Here is a 26,931-nt window from a genome sequence, read left to right on the forward strand (position 1 = left end):
AACATCCCAGATGCAAAGATTTTAAAGCAGAACTCTTTTCGCTATTCCTGTACTATTTCTATTCCCAGTGTATTCGTGCAGTGACACAAACTAACCCCAATACCGTTTTTGTTGTTTTTATAGGCAGACATATTTTGGGGGAAAATGTCCATGAGATTTATCTCTCTCTTGGTGTTCAGCTTTTTGTACTGAGAAAGATTTCAAATGTTTTCTGGCCTGTAAAATTGACAGACACACTAGAGGGCATTCCCACGATACAGAAGCCTCCAAAGTGCCAGTGTACAGGGAGCTGACACTGTTCTTATTTTAACTTTAACCTTTTGACCTCTTGTTCCTGACCTGGCTGATTCTAATGCTATGATTTGAATTAATGTGCAAGGTATACATTAATATTCTTCTATCTATTCTTCTTTAAAAACCTAACCTTTTAGATCCTCACATGCACGTCCTTATTTAATAATAGCAAAGCCTTGTTTGTGCTTACAAAAGAGCCCTTATGCATGTAAACAGAAACATATGCTATAGTATCACTCAAAGCATTGACAGACGGACTTTTTTTTCAGACCTTATGGACATGAGAATTCCCAAAGACATCTGTAGACCAGTGTTTACTCATATGCTTGTTTAGCTGTAAACAAATGTCAGAGGAACACCAGAGCTTGAGATACAGAGCAGTATTAATGTGAGACCCTTGATTTACAGTCACTCTGGGGAGATCACTGTTGTGGATGGCTGGATTCAGAGCAAAACCATATGGCCACAGTTTGCCATTTTTCCCATCCGCGAAACAGGTAGTTTCTGATCCTGATTTAATTCGTTTTTGACACATTTGGATCCACCTCTGTGTTGAAGTGGGAATTATTCTATTGGAATGAGTGGTAAGTGATTTAATTTATTGATTTTACAGGATTATTTAGTGTCCACAGATTGTAATATTGACTACAGTTAGAAGCTATATTCAAACATGTATATCTATACACAGTTTGCTTATATTGTCAAACATGTATACATACAACTATATCTCTCTGTGTATTGTAAAATATAAATGTAAATTTGGACTAATATGTCATTTAGAGGTAATGAAGCAGTTCGAGAGACTTCCTGGCTCACTGCTTTTTTTGATGAGCCTGGTTTCTCTCAGTCTGGGCACCAGATTTACCTTGCTGATCTCCATGCCAAACACCTCCAGTTCTTTCAGTATTGGTCGGATTGGGGCTGGAGCTCTTATCGCTATCAGCTCTGTAAACAGCCGTCCGGACCTTCTGCAAGGTCAGTGTGCTATTTGTGCCAAGTAGAAAACGAAGATGAGCGATATTTATATATCATCTTTAATGTAATATGTTGTTGAATTATTCATGTCAGGTCATCATCTGGATTACCATTATGTGGATGATGAATGCAATGATCTACGTGGCCCAGGGAAAATTGCGGCGCTTTACCATACAAACAAATACAGTGCTTTCATCGGACCATCCTGCTCAAATGTATGTGGTTGCATTAGCTTCATTTGCAAGACAATTGAAGGTCAAAATAAATAAAAATACAGCTAGTTCAAACGGAACGTGTCAAAAATAACAATCACTCACTCATATCATTAGACAATAGACTCTAAAATTAAAGTATCTGTCTTCTACAAGCACACAGTTCCAATTAAAGCTTAAAATTGACTTTTAACGCATGAAGGGCTATCAAAAAGTAATTACAAAAGTCGTTATAATCTCATTTGTCACGAGATATCATCATTACAAGACGGCGGACTATCAAATGTTCGTTGAGTAGGAAATGGAGTATCATCATCTGTTGCTAATTCTTATTTAAGGTCTGTGCAGTGACTGCTAAACTAGCAGCTTATTGGAACATTGCTGTCATCAGTCCCGTATGTGCAGATCAACAGTTTCTAGATAAGAAGGTCGGTTGTATTGTGTATGTTACCATTGACATGCTTCTATCTCAAAATGTACTTAGCTTTTCAGTTGATAAATGTCTTGTTCTCTCGTCCCCTTTAAATTCAGGCCTATCCAACTTTAACAAGAGTGTTCGGATCTTTCACTAAACTAGGGGCTTTCTTTGTGGAAATCTGTAAGCAGTTTGGTTGGCGGCAAATTGGCATCATCTATGACAATAAAACCACCTGGGCTATTCCAGCCGAGGGGATCAGGTATGTATGTACCTTGAAATTGAGAGGTGGACATTTACATTTTATTACAAAGTGCATGTACACAGTAAAAAAAACTTTAATGTTAATAGACCTACAGTAAAAAAAACTATAAATTTGTTAACAGCAAGTTTTTCATTTAAACAGCTATGTTTCTTCTTTCTTACCAGCTATGTATGTTAGCCTACAGCTATTTTGCTAAATAAAATAGGAGTAGACTTGAGATATGGCTGTATACCTGCACGGCTGTGAGTTAATCACAGTCTAGGAGTGTGATATTGCGTTTATACAACAGTTCGACGGCACAAGTGTGTAAATAAACAAAATAACAACGGTGTTTCTTTAAAAGTCCTATTTTGTGCAGGACTACTTCCTTCTGCCACGGATTCAAATTAAAGTTTGACAGTTGAACAGCTGAGTCAAAAGCCTCAGTTACTAATTCCAAATGTCACTTTAGAACTAGCAATGAAGAAATGTTGAGTTGCTTCATTGAAAGCTTATTGTGTTACTGTATTAAAAGCTCACTGTATTATGTAAAGTTTTATAAGAGAGATGGTCTGAGCGATCGTGATTACCTGCGTCTGATACAGTATTCATCTTCATATTCACGATGTAGTTTGAATGTCCGCTAAGGAAAGCATTTTCTTTGTCATAACGTTAATATCCTTAATATCATCAGTTAAGGGTTATTTCGGATGACAGAGTTGCTCAGTGCATTTGTTAGCTGCGTTTGTTTTTGAATCTAAAAATAACTTCAGTTTCTAATATTTTAGTATAAAGGTCTTCCTCTGACATGTAAAACAGTCTCTTGTCGCCATAACTAAATTCACCATCACAAACACATGCACAGAACGTTTCTTAATACTAATATTTAATAAACAACAACAGCCATCATAAAAGTTGCTGAGCAATTAAATCAAAATTACACAGGCAGAGCTCTGATATACAGCATTAAATTTACATAAACATGACATTTTGCCAAAACTATTTGCTCTGGAACAAATAATAGACTAATGAGACCAAAGACTGCCCGTTAGATTTGCCCCAAATGAATTATATCTCATGTTTAACCACTACAAAGTCATCGGAGCCACTGGTAAATTCCAGAAGATATGGCCAAACTGAGGCTTCTCTTGTGCGGGTTCATGAGTTCAGAACGGCCGCTGACGATCCGGAGCTCATATGTCCGAAAACGTCGACGCAAATTTTCAAATAGACGTTATCTTATTAACAAACTGCGTATTTGAACAAGTACATTCTCACCTGAAAACCTCTTAAAACTACATTCCGTGACAAAAACAATGATCTTTATAAAATGATAGGTCACTGGATTTGGGTGTCTGACACTCGCTATAAGAAGTACCGCAAGCGGAGTGATACGATTACAAACTGTGAAGCAGCTGTTGGAGTTCTGATATTGCTCCAATATCACACTCTTATTAGCCAATCAGATTCAAGCACCAAGAAGAACTGTTGTATAAAAATACATATTTTTAATGGATCATTTTGTTTGATAGGCTACATATATAGCTGCTATTATAGGGCTGGGTTAAAAATGGCGATTCTTCGATTTGTAATTGATTCTGAATTTTATTAAAAAATATTAATTCTTAAATCCCAAAAATTTATTACTCTAGCTTGTTTTCAGATTTTCCAAAATAATCAAATTGGAAATCGAATAGAATTGCAAGCTTGTGAATCAGAATTGAATAGAATTGTGAAATTTGTGTCAAAACCCAGCCCTACCTGCTATTATGAACTCAAGAAGTTCATTTAAGAATTTTAAAAAATATAATTATCACATTTTCTCGAAAGGTATCAGGCAGAGCACAATAACATCACAGTGACTAAGTATCAAGAAATCCATGGCTCTTTCACCCAAGGGTCCTTGTCAACCTGGTCCTGGGCCTTAACTGAGGTGTCTCGATTCTCTCGCAGTAAGAAAAAAAATCCCCTCTGATGAGAATTTGTTCTCATAAAAGCAGTGAGGAACTAAACAATTAACCTATTGTTTATGTCCTTTATGTACAGTTATTGTGATATCAGCACATGGCAAGGTGGTCCGCAGTTTGCTAATTGAAGCTCACAAGAAAGGCCTCACCAATGGAGATTTCGTTTTCTTTTGTTTCGAGCCATACAAGCAAAAGGTGTTATTTGGCAGTTTTGACTGGAACCAAGGTGTGTTACGTAACCACAAAATCAATGACTTTGCTCATAAACGGAGACATTACTGAACATGAGGTAATTTGCTATTTATAGTACACGGTTTTCTTCTTTCTTAGGTGATGGATATGACTCAGTGGCGAGGCAAGCTTATCAGGCTCTGTTTTTCCTGTCTCTGTATAAACCCAGTGATAAACGGTATCAGGCCTTCTCAGAGAATGTCATCAGAAGATCCCAAATAGACTTTGGCTATACATATGCTCCTAATGAAAAGGTTTGCTTTTACATTATTCACATTACCAAAGGTAGAGTCTATTGTCAATGATGCCACATGATGTGAAATTTAGTTTATTTGTAAATATCATTATTCTAGTGAGATTATTTTACTATAAATTCAAATGTGTTAATTCTACAGGTGTCAGTCCTAGCAGCCATAGCCCATGATAGTGTCTGGCTGTATGCTCAGGCATTAAACAAAACTTTGGCAGAAAATGGAAACCCATATGATGGCTTAAACATCACTAGACGAATGTGGAACAGGACCATCACAGGTTTGTAGAGCTTAAACTATATCCAGTGATTCCCAACTGGGTTGCAAACCAAAAACTGTGCAAATTTGAAATAACTGCATGTGCATATGCACTGCTGAGTTTCCTAGCATTTGCCATTGTAAGTAAAATTGCCACCAAGGCAAGTTGACAAGAATTTGTTATGGTATATGCTTTGTGACTTTCTGTTAAACAGGTATCCAAGGAGATGTAACTATTGATGCAAGTGGAGACCGTGAGTTAAATTACATGATGAAACAATTCCAAGGTAGTAGTAACCAGTGTCAGGTGAGTTACTAACATATGCTTACTATCTAGACCAGGGGTGTCCAACCCTGTTCCTGGAGATCTACCTTCCTGCAGAGTTTAGTTCCATCCCTGATAAAACACACCTGTCTGTAATTATCAAGTGCTCCTTCAGATGCTAATTAGTTGGTTGAGGTGTGTTTGATCAGGTTTGGAACTAAACTCTGCCGGAGGGTAGATCTCCAGGTACAGGGTTAAGCACCCCTGATCTAAACCGACTGTAAGCACAACCCATGCAAGTCGTCTGAAAACTGCTCTGCTGTTCTGAATTACATCTGTCGAATGAGTCATAGGGTTCTCCACACAGGTCATTGCAAACTATTTTGGGACTTATAAGGCAGTACAAGGGGTTCACATCAAGTGGCCTGGAGGACGGACAACTCCTCCAAAAGACTCTCCAGACTGTGGCTTTCATGGAGAACTCTGCATCAACCTAGGTATTGGGCAACACGACTCAAAATTATGACTGTGGCGACAGTTCTGTTACATAACTTCTTGCACATTTCAAAGTGTAACATCTTTCTAATGAGGGGTTGAAGGTTCACAGCCTTTCAAAGTTGAATGTATTTCAATGTTAGTCTGTCATTTGTTAATTTTGAAGGTGTGTTAACACACCACAACATTAAATGAGGCTTGGAAGCATGTTGATGTGGTTTTAGCTTATCAGCTCTTTCAAGGGGCCAGTCAGAGGCCATAGTGCAGTAAGTTTGTTTCCAGTAGGGGGCACCAGATGCCCAGCTTTGCTCTGTACATCAGTGCATTCACATCCCAGCACTGAGTCCCGTTTTCTCAGCCCTTCATTTTCATCTATTTGGCAGTTCACCATACCCTCTCTTTGATTAAAAAAGGAGGAAAGAAAAAAAAATCTTGAATTATGTACCAATGCCTGCAAGATCCAAATGTCCAGCTCTGTGGCAATATAGATTTCTCAGCTATTCGCTGACTGAATCTCCCCCAAGCTAACAGGTCGAAGAAATAAAGTCTGGACAGACTTATGGAACCAGACATAATACTTTTATCAAAATTCGGAAAAGATGACTGGATGTGACTGTTTCATATTGCATTCCTACAGAATTACTCTTGGTGGCTTCCAGTCTTGCTGTATCGTACTTCTATAAATAGACGCAGTTGGATTTTGTCACCAAGTGAGTGCTAATCACCCTGCAGACCTGCAGATTACAAATGTGTGTGCTTTATTTTCAGAGAGAAAATTCTTGATTGCTTTGGGGATTATTGCAGGTTTGGTTGCCGCAGGGACCCTTGCAATCTGTGCTTTATACAGGTAATAGTGAAAGTGTGTGTTTTCAACTGCTCTAAAACATTATCATTGCACATTCAGGATTGCAGAATCAAGTGTAGAATGAGATCATTTGCATAAATGTGATGCATATACTTAGATTTTTCTTCCCAAGAGATTTATGTTTGCTAGTTACAGCATTTTCATTTATTTTGGACATAAGATTGTGCATGTTATACTGTAATTATGTTGAAACATTCTGTTGATTTTAGAGTTCATGAATGCCAGACTAAATTCAGCTAAATCGTTAGAGCTGATACCCAAAAATGCAAGCCTTATTCAGTCAGCCCCACTGCTGCTCTTTAGTTTTTGTCAATATTTCAGAATTTATTTGCTTTGTAAATATACGTTCTAAGATTACAGTCTTCAAATTAAACTTATATTTATTACCAGGAAGTTCAAACTCCAGGAGGAAGCTTCCAAGATGCTGTGGACAGTCAATGCTGATGATGTTGTAATGATGGAGCATCACTCTTCAACTATGCCAGCAAAGGTTTTGAGAGGATTTAATGCACTATAAGTTGGTTAAGCAACTCTTCTCTTTTGTAATGCAAGAATTGTGTGAACTTGTACATAAGTACTAATAACAATTGTCAGGCAGAAATATTGCATATAATTAAAGTTTTCATTTTGGTTTGTTTGGATTAAATTATTATATGCACTATGAATGAATCTATTACATACTACACTCTCCCCTTTGTGGTTCAGTCCCACAGATCCAAACCCATTCAGGCTTCTTTGGAGTCTATAATTTGCAGCATGCAAGACAAGCCATCAGCACACAGAACCGCAGTCTACAAAGTGAAGTATTTGGGATCTTAGTGTTTACACATTTGCGTCACTGCATAGCGACATTATGTAGAAGACATTTATGCTACAAATCATTGGACATGATTTAGCTGGTCAATAAAATGATTCAAAGTTCAGTTAATTAAATTCATTTTCTCTCACCTTCAGGGGACAATTTGTTCTGTTTGCTTTCTGAATTTAAGAAGCACTCATCTGAGCAGCGAGCTGCTGGCGGAACTCAAACAGGTAAACTCTGTTTAAAACATTGACAAATGGATTTAATTTGTTTATACAATATGCATTTACTCATGTAGGTAATTATGATGTACCTCAATCAGTACCTTTGTGTCTTCAGTGCAGAGATTTGACCCACTATAACCTTTGTAAATTCATTGGAGCAGCCTTGGAGACCCCTCGGCCCTTCATTCTTACAGAGTACTGCCCTAAAGGAAGACTACAGGTGCTATTACACAGATAATTGTTTCTTTTATATTAGTTAATTAGTATTTTCAAATTATGTACTTCTTCTGGGTTTTCAATAATGGGAGTTTTAGATTTATGAATAAAATGAGTGTAACTATTGGGACAATCATTGTAATCCTTAGGCAGGAAAATATATTTAAAAAAACGTGTCCATCTTTTATACTGAGGACAACTATGAGACTCAAATGCAACTATTACAGAAGGTTCAAATGCTCACTGATGCTTCAGAAGGAAGCAAGATGCATTAAGAGCCAGGGGTGTAAACTTTTGAACGGAATGAAGGTGCACATTTTTTTATTTTGTTTAAATCATTCACCCTGATCTTCAAATTCAAAAAGTTTTCACTCCCTGGTTCTTAATGCATTGTGTTTCCTTCTGAAGGTTTCCTTCTAAACCTTCTATAGTTGCATGAGTCCCCAGTTGTACTCAGTGTGACAAGATGGATATCAAAATTATACAGGCATTGTTGGAAAGGGTTTAAATACACAAAAATGCTGAAAAAAAAAAAAATCATTTTTGGGACCTGAAGGATTTTTCTAAACAAAAGTGGGCAGTTTAACTGTTCAGGACAAATAAGGGACTAAGAAAGAAGAAGAAGAAAAAAAAAAAAAACACAGCTGTCGATCATTCAGGTAACAACACAGTATTAAGAATCAAGTGTATGTTAACCTTTGAACAATGTCATTTTAGTAAATTCAAGTATTATTTTCTCTTACGGACTTCAGGTCTACTAAATAAAAAATAACATGCATTTTGTATGATCCCTCTTATTTTAGTAAAATAATGAACATTTTGCAGATTCTGCAAGGTGTATTTAAACTTTTGAGCTAACTAGCAAACTGCAGGTTGTAATAACTAACAGTAATTACAGTAACTTTTGATGGTTTGTTTGTCTGTCATGGAGACATGATTTCAGGCCCGCCCAAAAAAATCCTGAATCCTTGTCACGTATTTTCAGAAAAACATTTAGAATGTCTTTAGAAACAATTCTGACTTATGAATGTCCACTGTAGCAAAAGTTTTTGTCCCCAAAATTTGCAGGACATTTTGAAGAATGAGTCTATCAAGCTGGATTGGACTTTCAAGTATTCCCTCATGCTGGACATCGTGAAGGTCATTGTGTCTGTGCTTTATAGCCTAAACTGTTTTCACTGACAGTAAAATATAAAACAGTGATGGATAAATTTTGACTCCGGTGTAGGGCATGGACTATTTGCACCACAGTCCGCTGCAATGTCATGGTCGCCTCTCGTCAGCGAGCTGTGTGGTGGACAGCCGCTTTGTCCTGAAGGTCACTGATTTTGGACTTAACGCACTTAGACGTCCAGAGCAGAGCCCTGGATTTGACCCCTGGACCGGTAAGCTGGAAATGTGGAACTTTTAGGAAGAAATACATTTTTGTTTGAATGAAAAATATATACAGTGGTGTGAAAAAGTGTTGGCCCCCTTAATTATTGTTTATTTTTTTGCATGTTTGTCACACTTTAATGTTTCAGATCATCAAACGAATTTAAATGTTAATCAAAGATAACACAAGTAAACATAACAAGCCCGCCTGACAAAGTGAAGTAGACCAAAAGATCCTCAAAAGCTACTACACATCATGTTGAGATCCAAAGAAATTCAGGAACAAATGAAAAATAAAGTAATTGAGATCTATCAGTCTGGAAAAGATTATAAAGCCATTTGTAAAGCTTTGGGACTCCAGCGAACCACATTGAGAGCCATTATTCACAACAGCGCTGTAACAGACTCATTGCAAGTTATGGAAAATGCTTGACTGCAGTTGTTGCTGCTAACGGTGGCCCAACCAGTTTAAGGGGCAAACACTTTTTCACACAGGGCCATGTGGGTTTGGATTTTGTTTTCCCTTCATATAAAAAAAAAAAACGTCATTCAAAAACTGCATGTTGTGTTTACTTGTCTTATTTTTGAATAATATTTAAATTTGTTTGATGATCTGAAACATTAAAGTGTGACAAACATCATTTTTTCACACCACTGTTATAATAGAGTTTAATACATAAACACACAAAATGTGGATTGTTCTAGTGAATTCTGTGGGTTTTTAAATATGTGTTTCAATTTTAAGCTCTACTATGGAGGGCACCAGAGCTGCTGAGGCAGTCCATTTCAGCTAATGGTACTCAAAAAGGGGACATCTACAGTTTTGCCATTATCGCTCAAGAGGTAGTGTATCGTAGAGGGCCTTTCTACATCCCCAACTGTCACTTCAGTGCTAGAGGTACGGTAATACGCTCTGCTCCCTCTCTCTATGAAGCCACTGTTCATAACATAAGGCAAGCCATTTCACATGGACAACTCTACAGGACTGTTGGTGAATCTCTCCCTTTCTGTTTTTCAGAGATTGTGGAGAGGGTCAGGGCGGCGAGCTGTAGCCCACTGAGGCCTCACATAGACCCAACAGAGGGTGCAGAGGAACTGGAGGGAATCATAGTCAGCTGCTGGAGAGAGAAACCTGCAGAGAGACCAGACTTCTCTTCTCTCAGGACTGCCATCAAGAAACTTTTTCCTAATGGGTCAGTAATGAAGCAAGACACAGAGCAATAATATGTTTATTTAAGCATGTTTACATCTCTACATTTCTTTTAGTGTATTTTTTTAAGTCAATATTATAATATTTCTATTTGAAGTCCCAAACCTAATTATTTGCATTATAGATGCTTCATTTTAGATGAAGAGCTGATTTTCAAGTGGTTGAAAATTGGTTTTAGTTAGTTGTAGCTTGAGTCAACCTTCTATATTTAGTTTACAGCTAATAAACCTTATAATTTGTATTTTTATTTCACATTCTATACAGTACACTATAAAACAGTGACATGTTGGCAATGGGCACTTGTTTACAACAGATTAAAACAAAGAGATCCACAAACACTCTGACTTTTATGGTCCTCTGCGGACTGGCCTTTTATTAGACTTTCTGCTGATATGATCTTCCCCACTTGCAGAGTAAGATTCCCAAGTGAAGTCAGTGTTAGCATTGAGATAAGTTTGATTAAAGGCACTTTAAACAAGCAGTGCTGAGGCATCAGTAGTGTACAGCTATCTCTCCTTCCCAATCTAATGCTGTCTTGACACTGTAACAGTTGCACATTCTTCCTTTTTGTGCTTGTTTCAGCTCTAAATGATGGTAGTTGTGACTAATGAGCGCTTTTGAGGTAATAAAGAAGAGCAGGGCAGAGACACAGAGGATCATTAATTACACTTACAAATGACAGTGCTTAATCAGGTAGACAAGCACACAGGATATGGCCGCTCTGGGGACCAGTGACACACAGCCCAGTGATCACAGAGTCCCATGAGAGCAACACTGTCACAACGTATCACGCTAAACATTTATACTGGCCTTGGAGGGTGGAGGAAGAGAGAGATTAAAAAAGCAATAGTGTTGTGTGTGCCCTGATAAATGTTTCTTTTGCAGCTCTTGAAGGGGCAATAAAGAATTACTGCTTCTTTAATGCGATCGTACTAAAGCTAGTTAATAGCTAGTAATAATATTAAATTACTTTTGCTAAGCATTTGAGAGAGTGTGTGTGTGTGTGTGTGTGTGTGTGTGTGTGTGTGTGTGTGTGTGTGTGTGTGTGTGTGTGTGTGTGCAGGGGGTCTGAGAACATTCTGGATAACCTGCTGTCCCGTATGGAGCAGTATGCGTGCAATCTTGAGGAAATAGTCAGTGAACGTACCGCTGAACTCCAGGAAGAGAAAAAGCGAGCAGAGGGATTGCTCACACAGATGCTGCCAAGGTAATGCTTCAGATTGAAATTAAACAATCCCTTTTTTTAATTCTTCTTCATTTTTCTAGTCTTTGATTTACAAAGTTAATATGAATTTAGGCTATGACACACCAAGCCGAAGGTTGGCTATCAACAGACGTCAAGCTGTCCTTGAGCATCTGTTGGACTAGTTTTTGCAGTATTTTTCACTTGTTGAACCAGCTTTTCCTAATGTCAATTAAGCATGTTGAATCAACAGCCACTTGGAGAGAGTGCCTACACGATTGGCTGTTCAATTTAACAAAACAGTGCACAGGAAGTTAAGAAGGCACACACAGAACACTCTTTTGGCTCTTTTAGTTTGTCTTTTTGTGTGATGAATACAGACTACTGACTCCTGCTGGTATGGAGTTATTTCCTCACACACACACACACACACACACACACACACACACACACACACACACACACACACACACACAGAAACTGTTTGCTAGTTGGCTTTAGTCTTTAGTCAAGCTCTTTTTTTTAGCATAATCATCTTTTTTCCGCTTTTTTATGTCAGTTTGTTGTCTTGGCCTTAAAGGATTAATTCACTTCCAGATTAAATATTTCCTTATAATTTTCTCACCACCATGTCCAAGATATTCATGTCTTTCTTTTTTGAGGACATTTTTGAGGAAAACAGGATTTCAGGATTTTTCACACTATTGTGGACTTCAAATGGGAGCCAATAGGTCAAAGGGCCAAATTGCAGTTTTAATACTACTACACAATCCCAGCCAAGGAATAAGGATTTATGTAGAGAAATGATCAGTTATTTTCGAAAAAAAAAAAAATGTATACACTTTTTTAACCACAAACGCTCGTCTTGCACTAGCTCGACTTTACGCATTACATAGTCATGTTGAAAAGGTCATGTATCCCTGCTGAAAAAACAGCTAAAACCAGCCTAAGCTGGTTGGCTGGTCTTAGCTGGTTTAAGGTGGAATGAGCTGGTTTTAGCTGATTGTTCTAGCTGGTCTTGCAAGCTAAGAAAGTGGCCAAAACCCCTCTAAAACCAGTCTGCTGAAAAGCTATGACCAGCTACAGTAATACTAGGCTGGATGACTAGCCAAAACCAGCCAACGAGTAGTTAGTAGGATGACGTAGGAGGGAAGTGTTGACTCAAAGAAAGTCAAATGCCCTTTACAAAAAAAGAAATAATAATTTAAAACAACGATATTGGGCGATTTTGAAGTTAAATGAGAAAATTAGATGGAGTTTTGCTGTGGACAGGCATCACAGAGCTAGTGCAAGACTGGCATTTGTGGTTAAAAAATACTTACATTTTAGAAAATGACTGATCGTTTCGCTAGAAAAAAAATGATTCCTTGGTTAGGATCCTGTAGAGCTCTTTGAAGCTGCATTGAAACTGCAATTTTGGACCTTCAAACCCGTTGGCTCCCACTGAAGCCTATATGGAGAAAAATGTTTTCCTCAAATACCTTAATTTCTTTTCGACTGAAGAAAGAAAGACATTAACATCATGGATAGCTGTCATTTGATGAGATATTGCTGCAATGAAAATATACACAAACATCAATAAAATTATGTTACCATCTCATATTAATATGAAATCTATATTAACACCTTATTTACATACAACAGAGGCATGTAAGCACTAAAAAGAATGAGAATTACTTAATTTAAATATGATGGTGTGTTACTTTAGCTCATTGAAAAAGATTAGCTGACCCATCAGTTGATTAAAAATTTTATATATTACTCATCTTCATGTTCATCTAAATCCATATGACTTTTGTTCATCTTCAAAACACAAATCAAGGTATTTTTAATGAAATCTGAATGATATTGGTCCATCCACTGACAGCTTATTCACCCCAAACTTTTCTGAAGATTCACAATTGTTTTTTATGATGAGCAGATATAATTTAGACATTCATTCACATTTAAACATCAGTCAGTGCACATACATAGAGCAAATCAAAATGGTAAATGGAAGCTCAAACGTGCATATTTCAATAGATGGATAGACATCTCTCAGATTTAATTAAAAAAAAAATCTTCATTTGTGGTTTTAAAGATGGATGAAACATTTGGAACGACATGATGGTAATGATGACAGAATTTTCAGTTTTAGAAGAACAACCCTTTTAAACACTGGATCCATAGTGAATATGATGCAGGTTTTCTTGTTGACATACTGTGGGCAACAGTGGCACAACTGTTGATTGAATTCGACCACAACACTTCAGTTACTAAAAACTTGCTTGCACCTGGCCTAACAAGGCTACGTGACTAGACCAGTGATCATCACCAAGCTCTCCACTTGAAACCTGCCTTTGAAAAGTGCCTGTCTTTTTTCTCATATTTTTAGATGTGTAGCTGCTCAGCTCATAGCGGGAAAGACAGTGAGAGCAGAGACCTACGACTGCGTCACCATCTATTTCAGTGACATTGAAGGCTTCACAGCCATGTCAGCATCTCTCACGCCAATGCAGGTGATAAAAGACGTAGAGACTCAAACAGCATCTCAGAGTTTTAGCTCGGGACTTTCTGAGTGGGCCTTGCAGGCATTTTTAAAAATAGAGGTCCTATGTGGGGTCATTTGCTCATATTTTGAAAAAAAAATGCACAGAGCTATTTGGAGAGGCTTGAGGAGTTGCTGTCTTCTGTTGTCTAAGACTTTGAAATACCCTACACTTGTTAAATAATGTATGTGTGTTTGTTTGTGTAGGGGTCTGTTGTAAGATCAAATACCCACATGGTAAGCTCAGGAATGGGTTTCATATGTCACATAAGAGCTTCTGACATTACTAGGTGACATGGCTCAACTGCCGAAAACCCCAGTCTGTCACGAATATCAGGCTTCTGTTAGCATAGCTGTTGGCCTGTCAAAGCCTTAAAGTGGAAATAATACATTCACATGAAGTTATTTTTGGACCATACTGAAGCCCACAGCTGAACCAGAACAGAAAACTATTGTCACCTTACAGAAACTTTGATCTCTGTATCTGTATGCATAAACTGACTGCTATAAACTGACTGCACTTGTTTCCTTCGCTGTAGGTTGTGAACGTGCTGAATGACCTGTACACATACTTCGACAATATCATTGACAACCACAATGTTTATAAGGTACATAATTTGACTCACCGAAATGAGTTCATCCATTGTAAGATACGGGTTGCTTCATGTGTCTTTTGCTGTATCCAGGTAGAAACCATCGGTGATGCCTACATGGTAGTGTCGGGCCTGCCTACTAGAAATGGAGATGACCATGTAAAAGAAATAGCAAGAATGTCATTAGCTATAGTGCAGGGCATGAGGAGCTTCTACAGTCCACACGTACCAGAGCAGCAGCTGAGGGTCCGCATTGGAGTTCATTCAGGTAATAAATGGATGGTGACAGCTCTTTGGCTGTGCTATTCTTGTATATCCACTGGCCTGTAACGACCCTGATCAATCACAAAAAGAAATGTGCTGAGGATATAAACAAACTTGCGTTGTAATTTATGCAATGTAAGCAACACATTTTTTTAATGCTCTTTTACTAATATTAACATATACATCAGATCGGAGGTTTTTAACCTTAGCAGTATTTCAGAAGCTAGGTTGGCAAATTTTTTTTCTGTCTGCCAAAAATGCATTTTAAAAATATCCCCATCCTCTGCCAAAGCTTTGTACATGGAAAAAAAATTCAAGCTGCCACTCCACTTTGAGTGTCTGGTAGGCCTCTCATATTTCCATTAGATTTTTCAGCCTGAATATTTACAAAATGTACAAAAGTAAGATCTAAAAATAATAACATTCAATAACACATTCAATATCACGGATTCCACAAAAATAAATGTTTATTTCACAACAAATCAGCAAATTAAATTGATTTCTGAAGGGTCATGTGTGGTCTTATTGTTTATACGTAGGTATTTATAACATTTACAGGCACAAAATGTATCCTAAAACGTACAATTTAGACGTATTTTTAGCTAAAAAAACGTAAAATATTTACGTGTCTGTTATTTCATTAAGTATCAACTCAACTGACCAAAAAATATACAGGGAAATTACCATTTTAGTATAAATAAAATATACCACAAAAATATTTTTTAAAGTCTCTAATCCCACTCCTACCTCTAAACCTATACCCTTAACTCTCCCTTTACAGTAATAAAGCAAAAACATAACAGATGGAAAAGCAACTGCAATCACAATCATTTATTTATTGCAAAAAAGTCAACAGTCGTACCAAAACGTAATCCAAAACGCAATCAATGACGATGCGTTTGCAGCCGCAGTCCTCTCTGGTGGAATACAGTAGATTTATTTGAGGTGCAGAGTAGAATTTAAATTGTTAAACGCTGAAAATATTATCCAGATTGTAATCCTGATACTCTTCATGAAGGGGCCGCGCTTCATTCAAACACATCTCACCAGAAACACGGCTTGACGTTATCTGTGACGACTGCAGGCAGGAGCCAATGAACGTTCGATTTTCCTGCCGTAAAACCTGCAAGTTAGTTTCTTAATGCGGCAATAATGAATTTGTAAAATGAATTTCAGCGCAGGTTTATTGTTGTTCTTGTTGGAGTCGCTGCTCAGGATCGGGATAAAGATCACCAGATAAAAGGCTTGAATTTGGGTCTGTTCTTCGCAATCGTATAGATTCTGAAGATCAGGGTTACAGCGCACAAATAAAATTGTTTTATTTTGTAATTATGATGCGTGTTAGGTGTATTTTATGGTTCTATTGTTAGTCACAGCATGTCGGAGAAAACGCCTTTTGTGTCCCACCACGGCAAACAAAGTTAATTGTAAAAAAGCCCACGTTCAGTTTTTGTTCCCTTTATTATACAGAGTTGTAGAGCTATTACGTGTTGGAGGCGTGGTCTATTCAGCGATCGCGGGAGAGCGAATCAGTTCATTTCGAAACCGACCGAGTGAAAGCAGAGGTCCTGCAATCTCACCTGTGACGCGGCCAAATGAAGCAGAACAAGATCCTTTTCTGCAGTTCCTTCACTCGTGATCTGTAGAGGAGAATATTTTGTAATCCAATTTAGCAGTGGATGGTACTGATTTATCCCAAACCTTTATGGAAGCTTGTCTACGGGGATTTTTGAATGTGCGTCATTGCAAAACGTGAGTCATTTAAGCGTTCATCACATAATTATTGATTTGTTTACTGTTACTGATGCGGTGCAGCACTGTATTTGCGTGGTTCAGTGTGTAGTCACCTAATTAAGAGAGATATTAGCGGCGAGCACGATCGCCCATTATGTTGCTGTAATGACGCAGCAATTGCTGTTGCGTTGTTAGGATTTATCGCACATCGATGCAGATTCTGTTTACAGATTATGTTCATTTGTCTATTAATAGAACCATTTTTCGAGAGTCATCCCAGACAACAAGATAAACATTCAGTAACACTTCATTGACTTATGCACCTGTGCATCTGTGTCATTGCTGCGGATTCATCGTGCATCACAGGACTTGAGACTGCAGCCTAAAGACTGGCTTCATATCGGAAACCGGACGTTTGAAAGGGACTGTGGAAGCAGCACGAACTAATACAGTAATTGTTTCTCTGCTAATTGTGCAGTAGCTAAGATCTGTATCCTTAAATTCTGCACCTGTTGAAATCATTTGTTTGTTTATTATTTTGCGCAGGCCTACGCCCTTTATATTGATGTTTACATTGCAGTGATTTCCTTGACGCTGAATATTTACAACTTGTATGTGATTCCTGTTCAACCAGAGTAAATTAGTAAACTAATACAAATGACTGTGCTTTTTTGTCTTATGGCCATTGGGCATCAGCTGTGGTAATCGACCCTCTGAGACGGTTGGCACCGCAATAGTAATCAGTGCGAACTCAGTTCCTTTCAACATTTAATGGTCCTTCGAGCCGGATGCTATAACCGTCTCAGCAATGATGTCCAGACCCAGAGAAGAAATGGCAGAGGATGAGGTGGTCCGCCCACGCAGAAGTGCTCGACAACCGTTGTATCTTCAGGACTATGAGGTTAGTTATCCTCAGAGACACCTTACATTTGCAGGTGAGCCGGTTAATGCTGCAACAAATGCTGATGTTCTTTCTTGTATTCGTGAAATGAGAGAGGAGAATAAGCAACTACGGCAAGAAGTGCAACGCATTTCAGCTACAATGGCTAGTACTCTTATTTTAGCTCCACTACAAGTTTCATCACCTTTGCAGTGCTCACTTGGTGCAGAAGATAAAGAGTCTTCCACCCCAGCGGTTGCAAGGACGTTGACCTCACCTCAAGATGAACAAAATCCTGGTCAGTCTGAACATGCCCCATCGGTGCCCCCTAGGGATGAGTCCTTACATGCACATCTCATTGAAGATCTTACTAACTGCCTACAGAGAGTAGGCAGACTGAGTGGTGGCCAGTTACATTCAGGTCACTCAACCCCTCAGTATATTGAACCACCTAACAGCGGGAATAGTTCTCCGCAACATCTTCCTGGCCATACTGATAAGTTTCGTGGTTTGCAGCAGCGTCAGTCTGATCCTCTTTATTGGCAGTCTGATAATCCTATGTTGTTGCAGCCCAACTCACCATTCTGCACCCCACAAGATTTGAGTCATTCTCCTGCAGACGCACATGCCTATCATTCACATACAGAGGATGTGGCGGTTAGAAATCTTCCTGATCCATACCCCGAGGATCAAATGCGCATTCCGCAGAAAACTGCCTTACTTGATCATTCTCGTCCTTATCATCAGCAGGCCCTGAGAACTGAACGTTATCATGATAATGAACGGTTGTATCCGTCTGATCGTTCATATTCATTTCTGGATCAAGATCACCGTCGCTCGCACACACTGCCAGGGCAATATCGTGGGCCGACACCAACGATCCCAGACTTCGTACATGATGATCCACGAGAGTTCTCCAGGCTTAAGCTCGCTTTAGACAATGTTCTGCCTTATGACGCTTCTGAATCTTTTAAGTTTCAAATACTCTTGGATCATCTGAAATTGGAGGGTGCTCTACTTGTAGCAGATTCGTACAGTCACAGTCGTTTACCCTTCAGTGACACTATGCGAGCACTCACCGACATGTACGGGCAACCGCATCAGCTGGCATTGGAGCGGATAACCAGTTTGATGGACGGACCCAATATCAAAAGTGGTGATGTCAAAGCTTTCAAAGCATTCGCTCTTCGTGTTCGGGCCTTAGTCGGCATGTTGAATCAGTTGGGTAGTCCAGGTTGGACTGAGCTGAAGTGTGGTTCCCACGTATCTCGCCTCTTAGCCAAGTTGCCGTACGACCTAAGAGCCAACTTCAAGAGATTTATTAACCCACTTCAGACTCCCATCCCTACTCTACTGGACCTGGCAGACTGGCTTGAATATGAGGTTCGTGTGCAGGTGGAGGGAACTCGATACTATACCTGCCCCGAACATGAGAAGCTTAGTCCTCGCAAGGAAAAGAAGATAGGATTCATGACTCGAAAGGTGACTACTGTTCTTCATGGGGGGGAGCAGAAGGGAGTGTCAGCAGAGAACTCAAGAACAGGATCAGTGTATTCAGACAAGATGCCGGAGAAGCCCAAAAGGTATTGTCCATTCTGCGATTCCACTCAGCATTATATGAATCAGTGTGCAAACTTTAAGCTCTTGACCAAGGAGCAGGTCGAGAATTGGATCAAGATGGGCCGTAGATGCTGGAGATGTGGCCGAAGTCATCCGAGTTCAAAGTGTACATTGAAAGCGAAGTGTAAGAGGTGTGATAGGAGACATCTCGAAGTTCTTCACGATGTTAATGCCAAATCGGATTCAATCAATAAAGGTGACTTCAAAGAGTCAGAAGGGAGTGCAGGCAGAGCAAGTTCCACTTCCCAGACTTTGTATCTAGACCGACCCACAAGCGGAAAGCAAGTGTTACTTAAACTAAGTCGGGTCGTGATTCAGAATGGTAACAAGTCGCTAGAGACCTTTGCGGTACTAGATGACGGATCTGAGAGAACAATTCTGCTGCATGAGGCCGCTCATCGCTTAGGCCTTCAAGGTACAGTTGAAGACCTAGCCCTTCGAACAGTGAGGCAGGAGGTCCACACCATCCACGGATGTTCAGTATCATTCTCAATAGCTCCTGTCTCGCAACCTGACAGATGCTTCCAAATTCATGGAGCCTTTACTGCTAAAGAGCTGGGCCTTGTTCAACATACTTATCCCATCACTGATTTGCAGAAGAAGTATCGCTATCTTAGAGATCTGCCTTTACCTGATATCAATCAAGCACAACCATTATTGCTTATTGGTTCAGACTATCCGGATTTGATCACACCAGTGGAGCCTGTGAGATTAGTACCGAAAGGAGCACCAGCAGCTGTGCATACGAGACTTGGGTGGACATTGCAAGGTCCATCACGTTTCCTTTGTCCTCGTCTCCAGCCGCAGGAATGCCTCTTTGTTTCTTGTGGGACACCAGATGCTGAACTCTTTAACCAGGTTGAAAGGTTGTGGAAACTGGACATCCTGCCTTATCGGTCTGAGAAGGTTGTCACACGCTCGCGTCAAGATGCCGAAGCCCTCCGCATTCTGGAAGAGAAGACCATCCGAGTTAATGTGGATGGAGTTAATCGTTACGCTACCCCACTGCTCTGGAAAGAGTCACTTCCCCCGTTGAATGCACCGAAGGAAGCAGTCCTTGCTCTTTTGTGTAGTACAGAGAGACGTTTGTCCAGGGAGTCAAAACTTGCCGCGACTTATAATGGTGAAATCCAGAAGTTGCTGCAGGCAGGCTATGTCACCCCGCTTACATCTGAGGAGTGTGGATTGAGTCCCCATTCGTGGTATATACCACACCATATAGTCCATCATAATGGTAAGGACCGCATTGTATTCAATTGCTCCTTTGAGTTCCACGGCCAGTCTCTGAATGAGTACCTCTTACCTGGGCCTACTCCTGGGGCAAGCCTATTGGGAGTTCTCCTCCGCTTCAGGGAGCACCCAGTCGCTGTTTGTAGTGACATACGCGGCATGTTTCATCAAGTTCGCCTCCTTGATGAAGACAAGCCTTTCCTCAGATTTTTGTGGCGTGAATGCAATGCAGCTGATCCTCCTACCGTCTATCAGTGGGAAGTTTTGCCCTTTGGAACCACATGTAGCCCCTGCTGCGCTACATTTGCTCTCCAGTCACATGTAGGGAAGTATCTCGAGTCGACAGATGATGTGCGTAAATCTGTTGAAGATAACTTCTACGTAGACAACTGTCTAAAAAGTATCCCGGATGAAAACCAGGCCAAGAAACTGGTGAACAGATTACAGCACCATCTAATGGAGGGGGGATTTGAGTTGCGACAATGGGCCAGTAATGTTCCTACCGTCATTCACCACTTTCCTTCCGAGCTTAAATCAACGAGCAATGAGATTTGGCTGAGTCAGGAAATGGCTAATCCTCAGGAACGTACCCTTGGACTGATATGGCACAGCAAATCTGACACCTTGGCATACAAGCCATATCAGAAGGATGAAGGTGAAACCACCATGCGCAAGATCTACCGTACACTTGCAAAGCAGTATGATCCCCTTGGGTATTTGATCCCGTTCACTACAAGGGCTAAGATCATTGTGCAACTGCTTTGGGACAAGAAACGAGGGTGGGATGACCCTTGCCTCCCGACTGATCTGCTTGCTGCTTGGCAACAGTGGGAGAGTGAGCTCCCTCACTTGTCACAGATCACTCAGACGAGATGCTACAGCTCCAGCCCCCAGCACGCAATCAAGAGTTGCAGTGTTCATGTATTCTGTGACGCTTCTGAGCGAGCCTATGGCTCTGTAGCATACTTGAGTACTGAGGATGATCAGAACAACATTCAGATAGCCTTCCTGGCGGCAAGATCCAGGGTCGCTCCTAAAAAGCAGCTCTCCATCTCACGCTTAGAGCTCTGTGCTGCACTGACAGGAGCTCAGTTAGGTGCCGTACTGCAGAAAGAGCTAACTTTGGACATCCACAATTTTCTGTTCTGGACTGATTCTACCACGGTACTCGCTTGGCTACAGTCGGACTCTTGCAGGTACAAAGTATTTGTGGGAGTCAGAGTTACCGAAATACAAGAATTGTGTGACCCACAATCCTGGCGCTACGTTGATTCATCGTCTAATCCAGCTGATGATATTACTCGAGGCCTGACACTGACGCAGCTGGCGCAGGACACTCGCTGGAGGCAGGGTCCCGCTTTCTTGACACAACCCAGGAGCAGTTGGCCGAAAGCACCTGAATGTCAAACCCCTGATGAAATTCAGGAGCTTAGGAAACCTGTATTCTGTGGTGTGCTTAACCAAACTGCAACACCCAACATTCCTGATATACATCAGTTCAATAGTTATCAAGAGCTTCTAGAAGCCACAGTTAGATCCCTTCATGGGGCGGCTGACAGCACCGAACCGCCAGACGCAGATACATTCCGTGAGGCAGAATTGATTCTTCTGAGGCACTGTCAAATGCAAGACTTCCCTGAAGAGTTTGCTTTACTCAACGAAGGAAAGACTCTTCCAGTCCGCAGTCGACTGATAGGGCTTGCACCTGAGTATGATAAAGATTCCAATCTAATCAGAGTGGGTGGCAGACTTAGAAGATGTGACAGTCTTGCCAAAGACATTTTACATCCTGTGGTCCTATCTCCAACTCATCCAGTGGTGAAGCTTCTTATTAAACACTATGATGCCCAGTTACTTCATTCGGGACCTGGAAGGGTGTACGCTGAGTTAAGACGGAAGTTCTGGATTTTGAGAGGGAGAGAGGCAGTGAAGAAACACCAGCGTTGCTGCCCGGAGTGTCAGAAATGGAGGGGGCGACCAGAAATTCCAAAAATGTCAGACATTCCACCTTCCAGTCTCAGGCTATTCAAACCCCCATTTTACTCCACTGGGGTTGATTGTTTTGGGCCCTTTACAATAAAAGTGGGCCGCCGCACAGAGAAAAGGTGGGGTGTTCTTTATAAATGCCTCACCACTCGGGCCATTCACCTCGACCTTCTAGATCATATGGACACTGATTCATTCTTGTTGTCCCTCAGACGCTTTGTTGCACGTAGGGGAAAGCCCTATGAGCTTCTGTCGGACCAAGGAACCAATTTCAGAGGGGGAAGTAACGAATTGGAGGAGGCTTTCATCCAGATGCAACCCACTCTCAAGGATCAACTAGCCAAAGAACAGATCAGATTCCGCTTTAATCCTCCCAGTGCACCTCACTTTGGGGGGTCCTGGGAAAGAGAAGTGAGGTCTGTGAAAACGGCTCTGCGGAGCACGCTCGGTGCTCAGATTATCACGGAAGAAGTCTTGAGGACTGTCCTAGTAGAGGTTGAAGGAATCTTAAACTCAAGACCTTTGGGTTACGTCTCTAGTGATATATCAGATCCAGATCCTGTAACACCAAATTCACTACTCATGGGGCGGCCTGACTCCTCCCTACCTCAGGTAGTTTATCCTGAGTCTGATCTGCTCAGTCGGAAAAGGTGGAGACACAGTCAGATTCTCAGTGATCACTTCTGGAAGCATTTTGTGCATGACTTTCTACCAACATTACAGGCACGCCAGAAATGGAATCGAGAGAGAGAGAACATTACAGTTGGAACCATAGTTCTTATTGTTGATGAGCAGTTGCCAAGGGCACTCTGGTGGGTTGGTACGGTTTCCTCCATCGTTCCTAGCTCTGATGGTAGAGTTAGAACTGCTGTTGTTAAAGTGAAAGAGCATACTTACACTCGACCAGTTGCTCGACTGATTAGACTACCTGCTTTGCCACAAGATGCAGATGTTACTCAGTAGGTTTGGACAAATTTGTCTACCAAATTTGGGGCGGCTGTAAAAAAGCCCACGTTCAGTTTTTGTTCCCTTTATTATACAGAGTTGTAGAGCTATTACGTGTTGGAGGCGCGGTCTATTCAGCGATCGCGGGAGAGCGAATCAGTTCATTTCGAAACCGACCGAGTGAAAGCAGAGGTCCTGCAATCTCACCTGTGACGCGGCCAAATGAAGCAGAACAAGATCCTTTTCTGCAGTTCCTTCACTCGTGATCTGTAGAGGAGAATATTTTGTAATCCAATTTAGCAGTGGATGGTACTGATTTATCCCAAACCTTTATGGAAGCTTGTCTACGGGGATTTTTGAATGTGCGTCATTGCAAAACGTGAGTCATTTAAGCGTTCATCACATAATTATTGATTTGTTTACTGTTACTGATGCGGTGCAGCACTGTATTTGCGTGGTTCAGTGTGTAGTCACCTAATTAAGAGAGATATTAGCGGCGAGCACGATCGCCCATTATGTTGCTGTAATGACGCAGCAATTGCTGTTGCGTTGTTAGGATTTATCGCACATCGATGCAGATTCTGTTTACAGATTATGTTCATTTGTCTATTAATAGAACCATTTTTCGAGAGTCATCCCAGACAACAAGATAAACATTCAGTAACACTTCATTGACTTATGCACCTGTGCATCTGTGTCATCGCTGCGGATTCATCGTGCATCACAGGACTTGAGACTGCAGCCTAAAGACTGGCTTCATATCGGAAACCGGACGTTTGAAAGGGACTGTGGAAGCAGCACGAACTAATACAGTAATTGTTTCTCTGCTAATTGTGCAGTAGCTAAGATCTGTATCCTTAAATTCTGCACCTGTTGAAATCATTTGTTTGTTTATTATTTTGCGCAGGCCTACGCCCTTTATATTGATGTTTACATTGCAGTGATTTCCTTGACACTGAATATTTACAACTTGTATGTGATTCCTGTTCAACCAGAGTAAATTAGTAAACTAATACAAATGACTGTGCTTTTTTGTCTTATGGCCATTGGGCATCAGCTGTGGTAATCGACCCTCTGAGACGGTTGGCACCGCAATAGTAATCAGTGCGAACTCAGTTCCTTTCAACATTAATATTACATGAATGGTTAAACGATTGCAGAAATGTTGTTTTTTAAGGGTTTAAAGTGTAGTCTTGTTTAACATTATGTAGATAGAACTAATCTTGAAAACGAGCTGGAAATCACACAGAACACAATGATGTAATTTCATATTAAGTAAACGTTTAAACTATATAATGCAATAATGCAATTGAAAACATAAGGCCATTGGTATGACAACTAAAAACAACAATAACAATGAAATTAATGCCGCGATTTCAATATTCATAAGATTTGTTTTGGGGTGTGGTCAATAAGTAAGTGTTGTACGTTAAAATGATAAAAAATACGTATTTGTACGTTTAGATGCTGTAAATACGTCAGGATTGTACGTTTTATGCCGCGTTCCAGGCAACCCGTTACTCGTGTTTTTCCAACCTTCTACCCGTGAAAGTTCACTGGAACGGCAGTCGAACCCGTGACTTCCCACTCGAGTCGTGAACTCGTACTATTAGATCGATGTACTCCCAGTTACGAGTTCTGACGTGACATAGCCCGCAAAACCACTATGTCAGCACCTACGGGTGCGGTGTTTATGCAAGTGGTACACAGTGAAAAAATAGCCTTTAGGACAATTTAACGTTGCAAACAAATGAATAATAATGTAATAATAATAAATGCGCTCAGGCAGTTTGGGATGACTTGCTTGGGACGCTACAAAGTCGTGAGTCGTGATTTGAAGTCGTGATTTATGAGCTAAAAAACCTGCCTGGAACGCAGCATTAATGTCTGGAAAAACATAAGCAAATGTATGTTTTGTAGAATCACATTTTATGTAAAATGTATGCGAATTATCATTGATCACGTTGCACTGCTAGAAATTCAGCTTTGCCATCACAGAAATAAATTATATAGTATAGTATATGGCAAATAAAATATGTAAAAAAATATGCACTATACTGTAAGAAATAGATGTAACAAATCATGCATTGTAATGGTTTGGGGGGCTACTTCTCATAAATATATTTGGTTATGACTGGTTATTTATACAAAAGGTTTATACAGTACATTTCATTTCTTCTCTCTTGCCTTTTTCAGATGTGTTTTCAGCCGAAATCAATGACGCATTTGTATATTCCATCTGATTTGGTCAATTTACGCATCAAAGGAGTGTTTATGCTGCTCAGGCATTCGTGCACTGATTACAACTTGCCAACTTGCCTTATGACACATATAAGAAAAATTCTAATTAAATACATCATTATACATTGCATAACACCATGATAATACTGAGTACTACAATAGAGGAACAGAAGACACTATCTGAATGTGTTTGTTAAAACAACAAGCAGTTGTGGAAAAAACTCATTTTGTTTGTTACAGGGCCTTGTGTCGCAGGGGTTGTGGGTCTGAAAATGCCACGCTACTGTTTATTTGGAGACACTGTGAACACGGCCTCAAGGATGGAGACATATGGATTACGTAAGATCATTCATGAAGGATGTGCTGACAGCAGATTAGGAAGATATGTCAGAGAAGCATTTTAAATGAAACCCATTTGATTGATCTGAGCACTGCCTTGACCTCAAGCACTTTTTTTTGACCGGTCTTTAATTATGTAATAGCTGAGACAGATACCATATCGTTGTACTTTTCCCTCTCCAGCACTAAGGATTCATGTGAGCAGTTCCACCAAGTCTCTTCTTGACACTTTCAAGACTTTCCACTGTGAACTGCGAGGTGACATCCACATAAAGGTACGGAGTTTCTGTCACTTTGGCATTCACCTCAGAAAGCATCATATTGCTGTCATCTCACCTGTCTTACCACATCACAACAATTCGATTCGCTCAGCTGATTCTTTAGCATTGGTGCTTCAAAACTACTACCACTAAAAGTGACACAACCATTGTGTTACAAAACCATAGTGTAATAAAATGACATCATCACTACAATCAAGGCTACAAACATTCATATCCAAAAAGTTATGTACACATGGCAACATAATTTCAGAAAGAGTGGAAATATTTATCCTTTAACGAGTCACAGCTGGTAAGGACCTATAAATAGAACTCAATAGCTTCCTCTTAACAAGTTTATAAAGCTTCGAAGCTGCTCTCACCTCCCTGTTCTCTTCCATTTCAGGGAAAGGGCTGGGTGAGGACATACTGGCTTTTGGGAGAGGACTACTAAACCAGATGTCCCAGGTTTAGATACTTTTTAACATGCAAAACAAAAAATAACAAACAAAAAAAGGGATGTTTTCAGAGTGTATTACATTGTTTCTACTTTGTATTGTGTGTTTTCTTTCTATGAAAGCCCGTTTCATATGTCTTTGATACTCTGTTGAAGGTTACTCTCAATAACAGGAAATGCAAGCAAAGTCAGAATTGTCAGAAGTAAAGACTTTTTTTCTTGCAATTGCAAGTTTAAATCTTCCAATTCTGACCTTTTTCCTCACAATTGCGAGTTTATATCTCAAAATTCTGACTTTTTTTTCCTCAAAATTGCAATTTATCTTACAGTTATGACATTTTTCTAACAATTGTGAGTTTATGTCTTACAGTTCTGAC

General features: G+C 40.1%; 1 protein-coding gene across 1 annotated transcript; it reads left to right on the forward strand.

The window, feature by feature from the left end:
* The first annotated feature begins 768 nt into the window (after nt 1-768).
* On the forward strand, nt 769-26,931 carry LOC141336644 (atrial natriuretic peptide receptor 1). Its single transcript, XM_073842353.1, has 27 exons — nt 769-878; nt 1,075-1,269; nt 1,363-1,484; nt 1,820-1,909; nt 2,013-2,158; nt 3,971-4,092; nt 4,187-4,333; nt 4,438-4,592; nt 4,734-4,869; nt 5,063-5,154; nt 5,480-5,609; nt 6,376-6,454; nt 6,863-6,962; nt 7,178-7,270; nt 7,427-7,504; nt 7,614-7,718; nt 8,783-8,854; nt 8,943-9,099; nt 9,834-9,986; nt 10,107-10,281; nt 11,362-11,505; nt 13,856-13,979; nt 14,548-14,616; nt 14,695-14,869; nt 25,742-25,840; nt 26,024-26,115; nt 26,504-26,931. Exons 1-27 carry the CDS (start codon nt 872-874, stop codon nt 26,549-26,551), a joined length of 3,105 nt encoding a protein of 1,034 aa, XP_073698454.1. The 5' UTR covers nt 769-871; the 3' UTR covers nt 26,552-26,931.

The sequence above is a fragment of the Garra rufa genome, chromosome 6, assembly GCF_049309525.1.
Source record: "Garra rufa chromosome 6, GarRuf1.0, whole genome shotgun sequence".
Classification (NCBI taxonomy): Eukaryota; Metazoa; Chordata; class Actinopteri; order Cypriniformes; family Cyprinidae; genus Garra; species Garra rufa.

Coding starts and splice junctions, on each gene's coding strand:
- LOC141336644 (XM_073842353.1), top strand. Junction 4,093..4,186: donor GGTGTCTCGATTCTCTCGCA/GTAAGAAAAAAA, acceptor CTTTATGTACAG/TTATTGTGATATCAGCACAT. Junction 5,610..6,375: donor AGAACTCTGCATCAACCTAG/GTATTGGGCAAC, acceptor CTTTATTTTCAG/AGAGAAAATTCTTGATTGCT.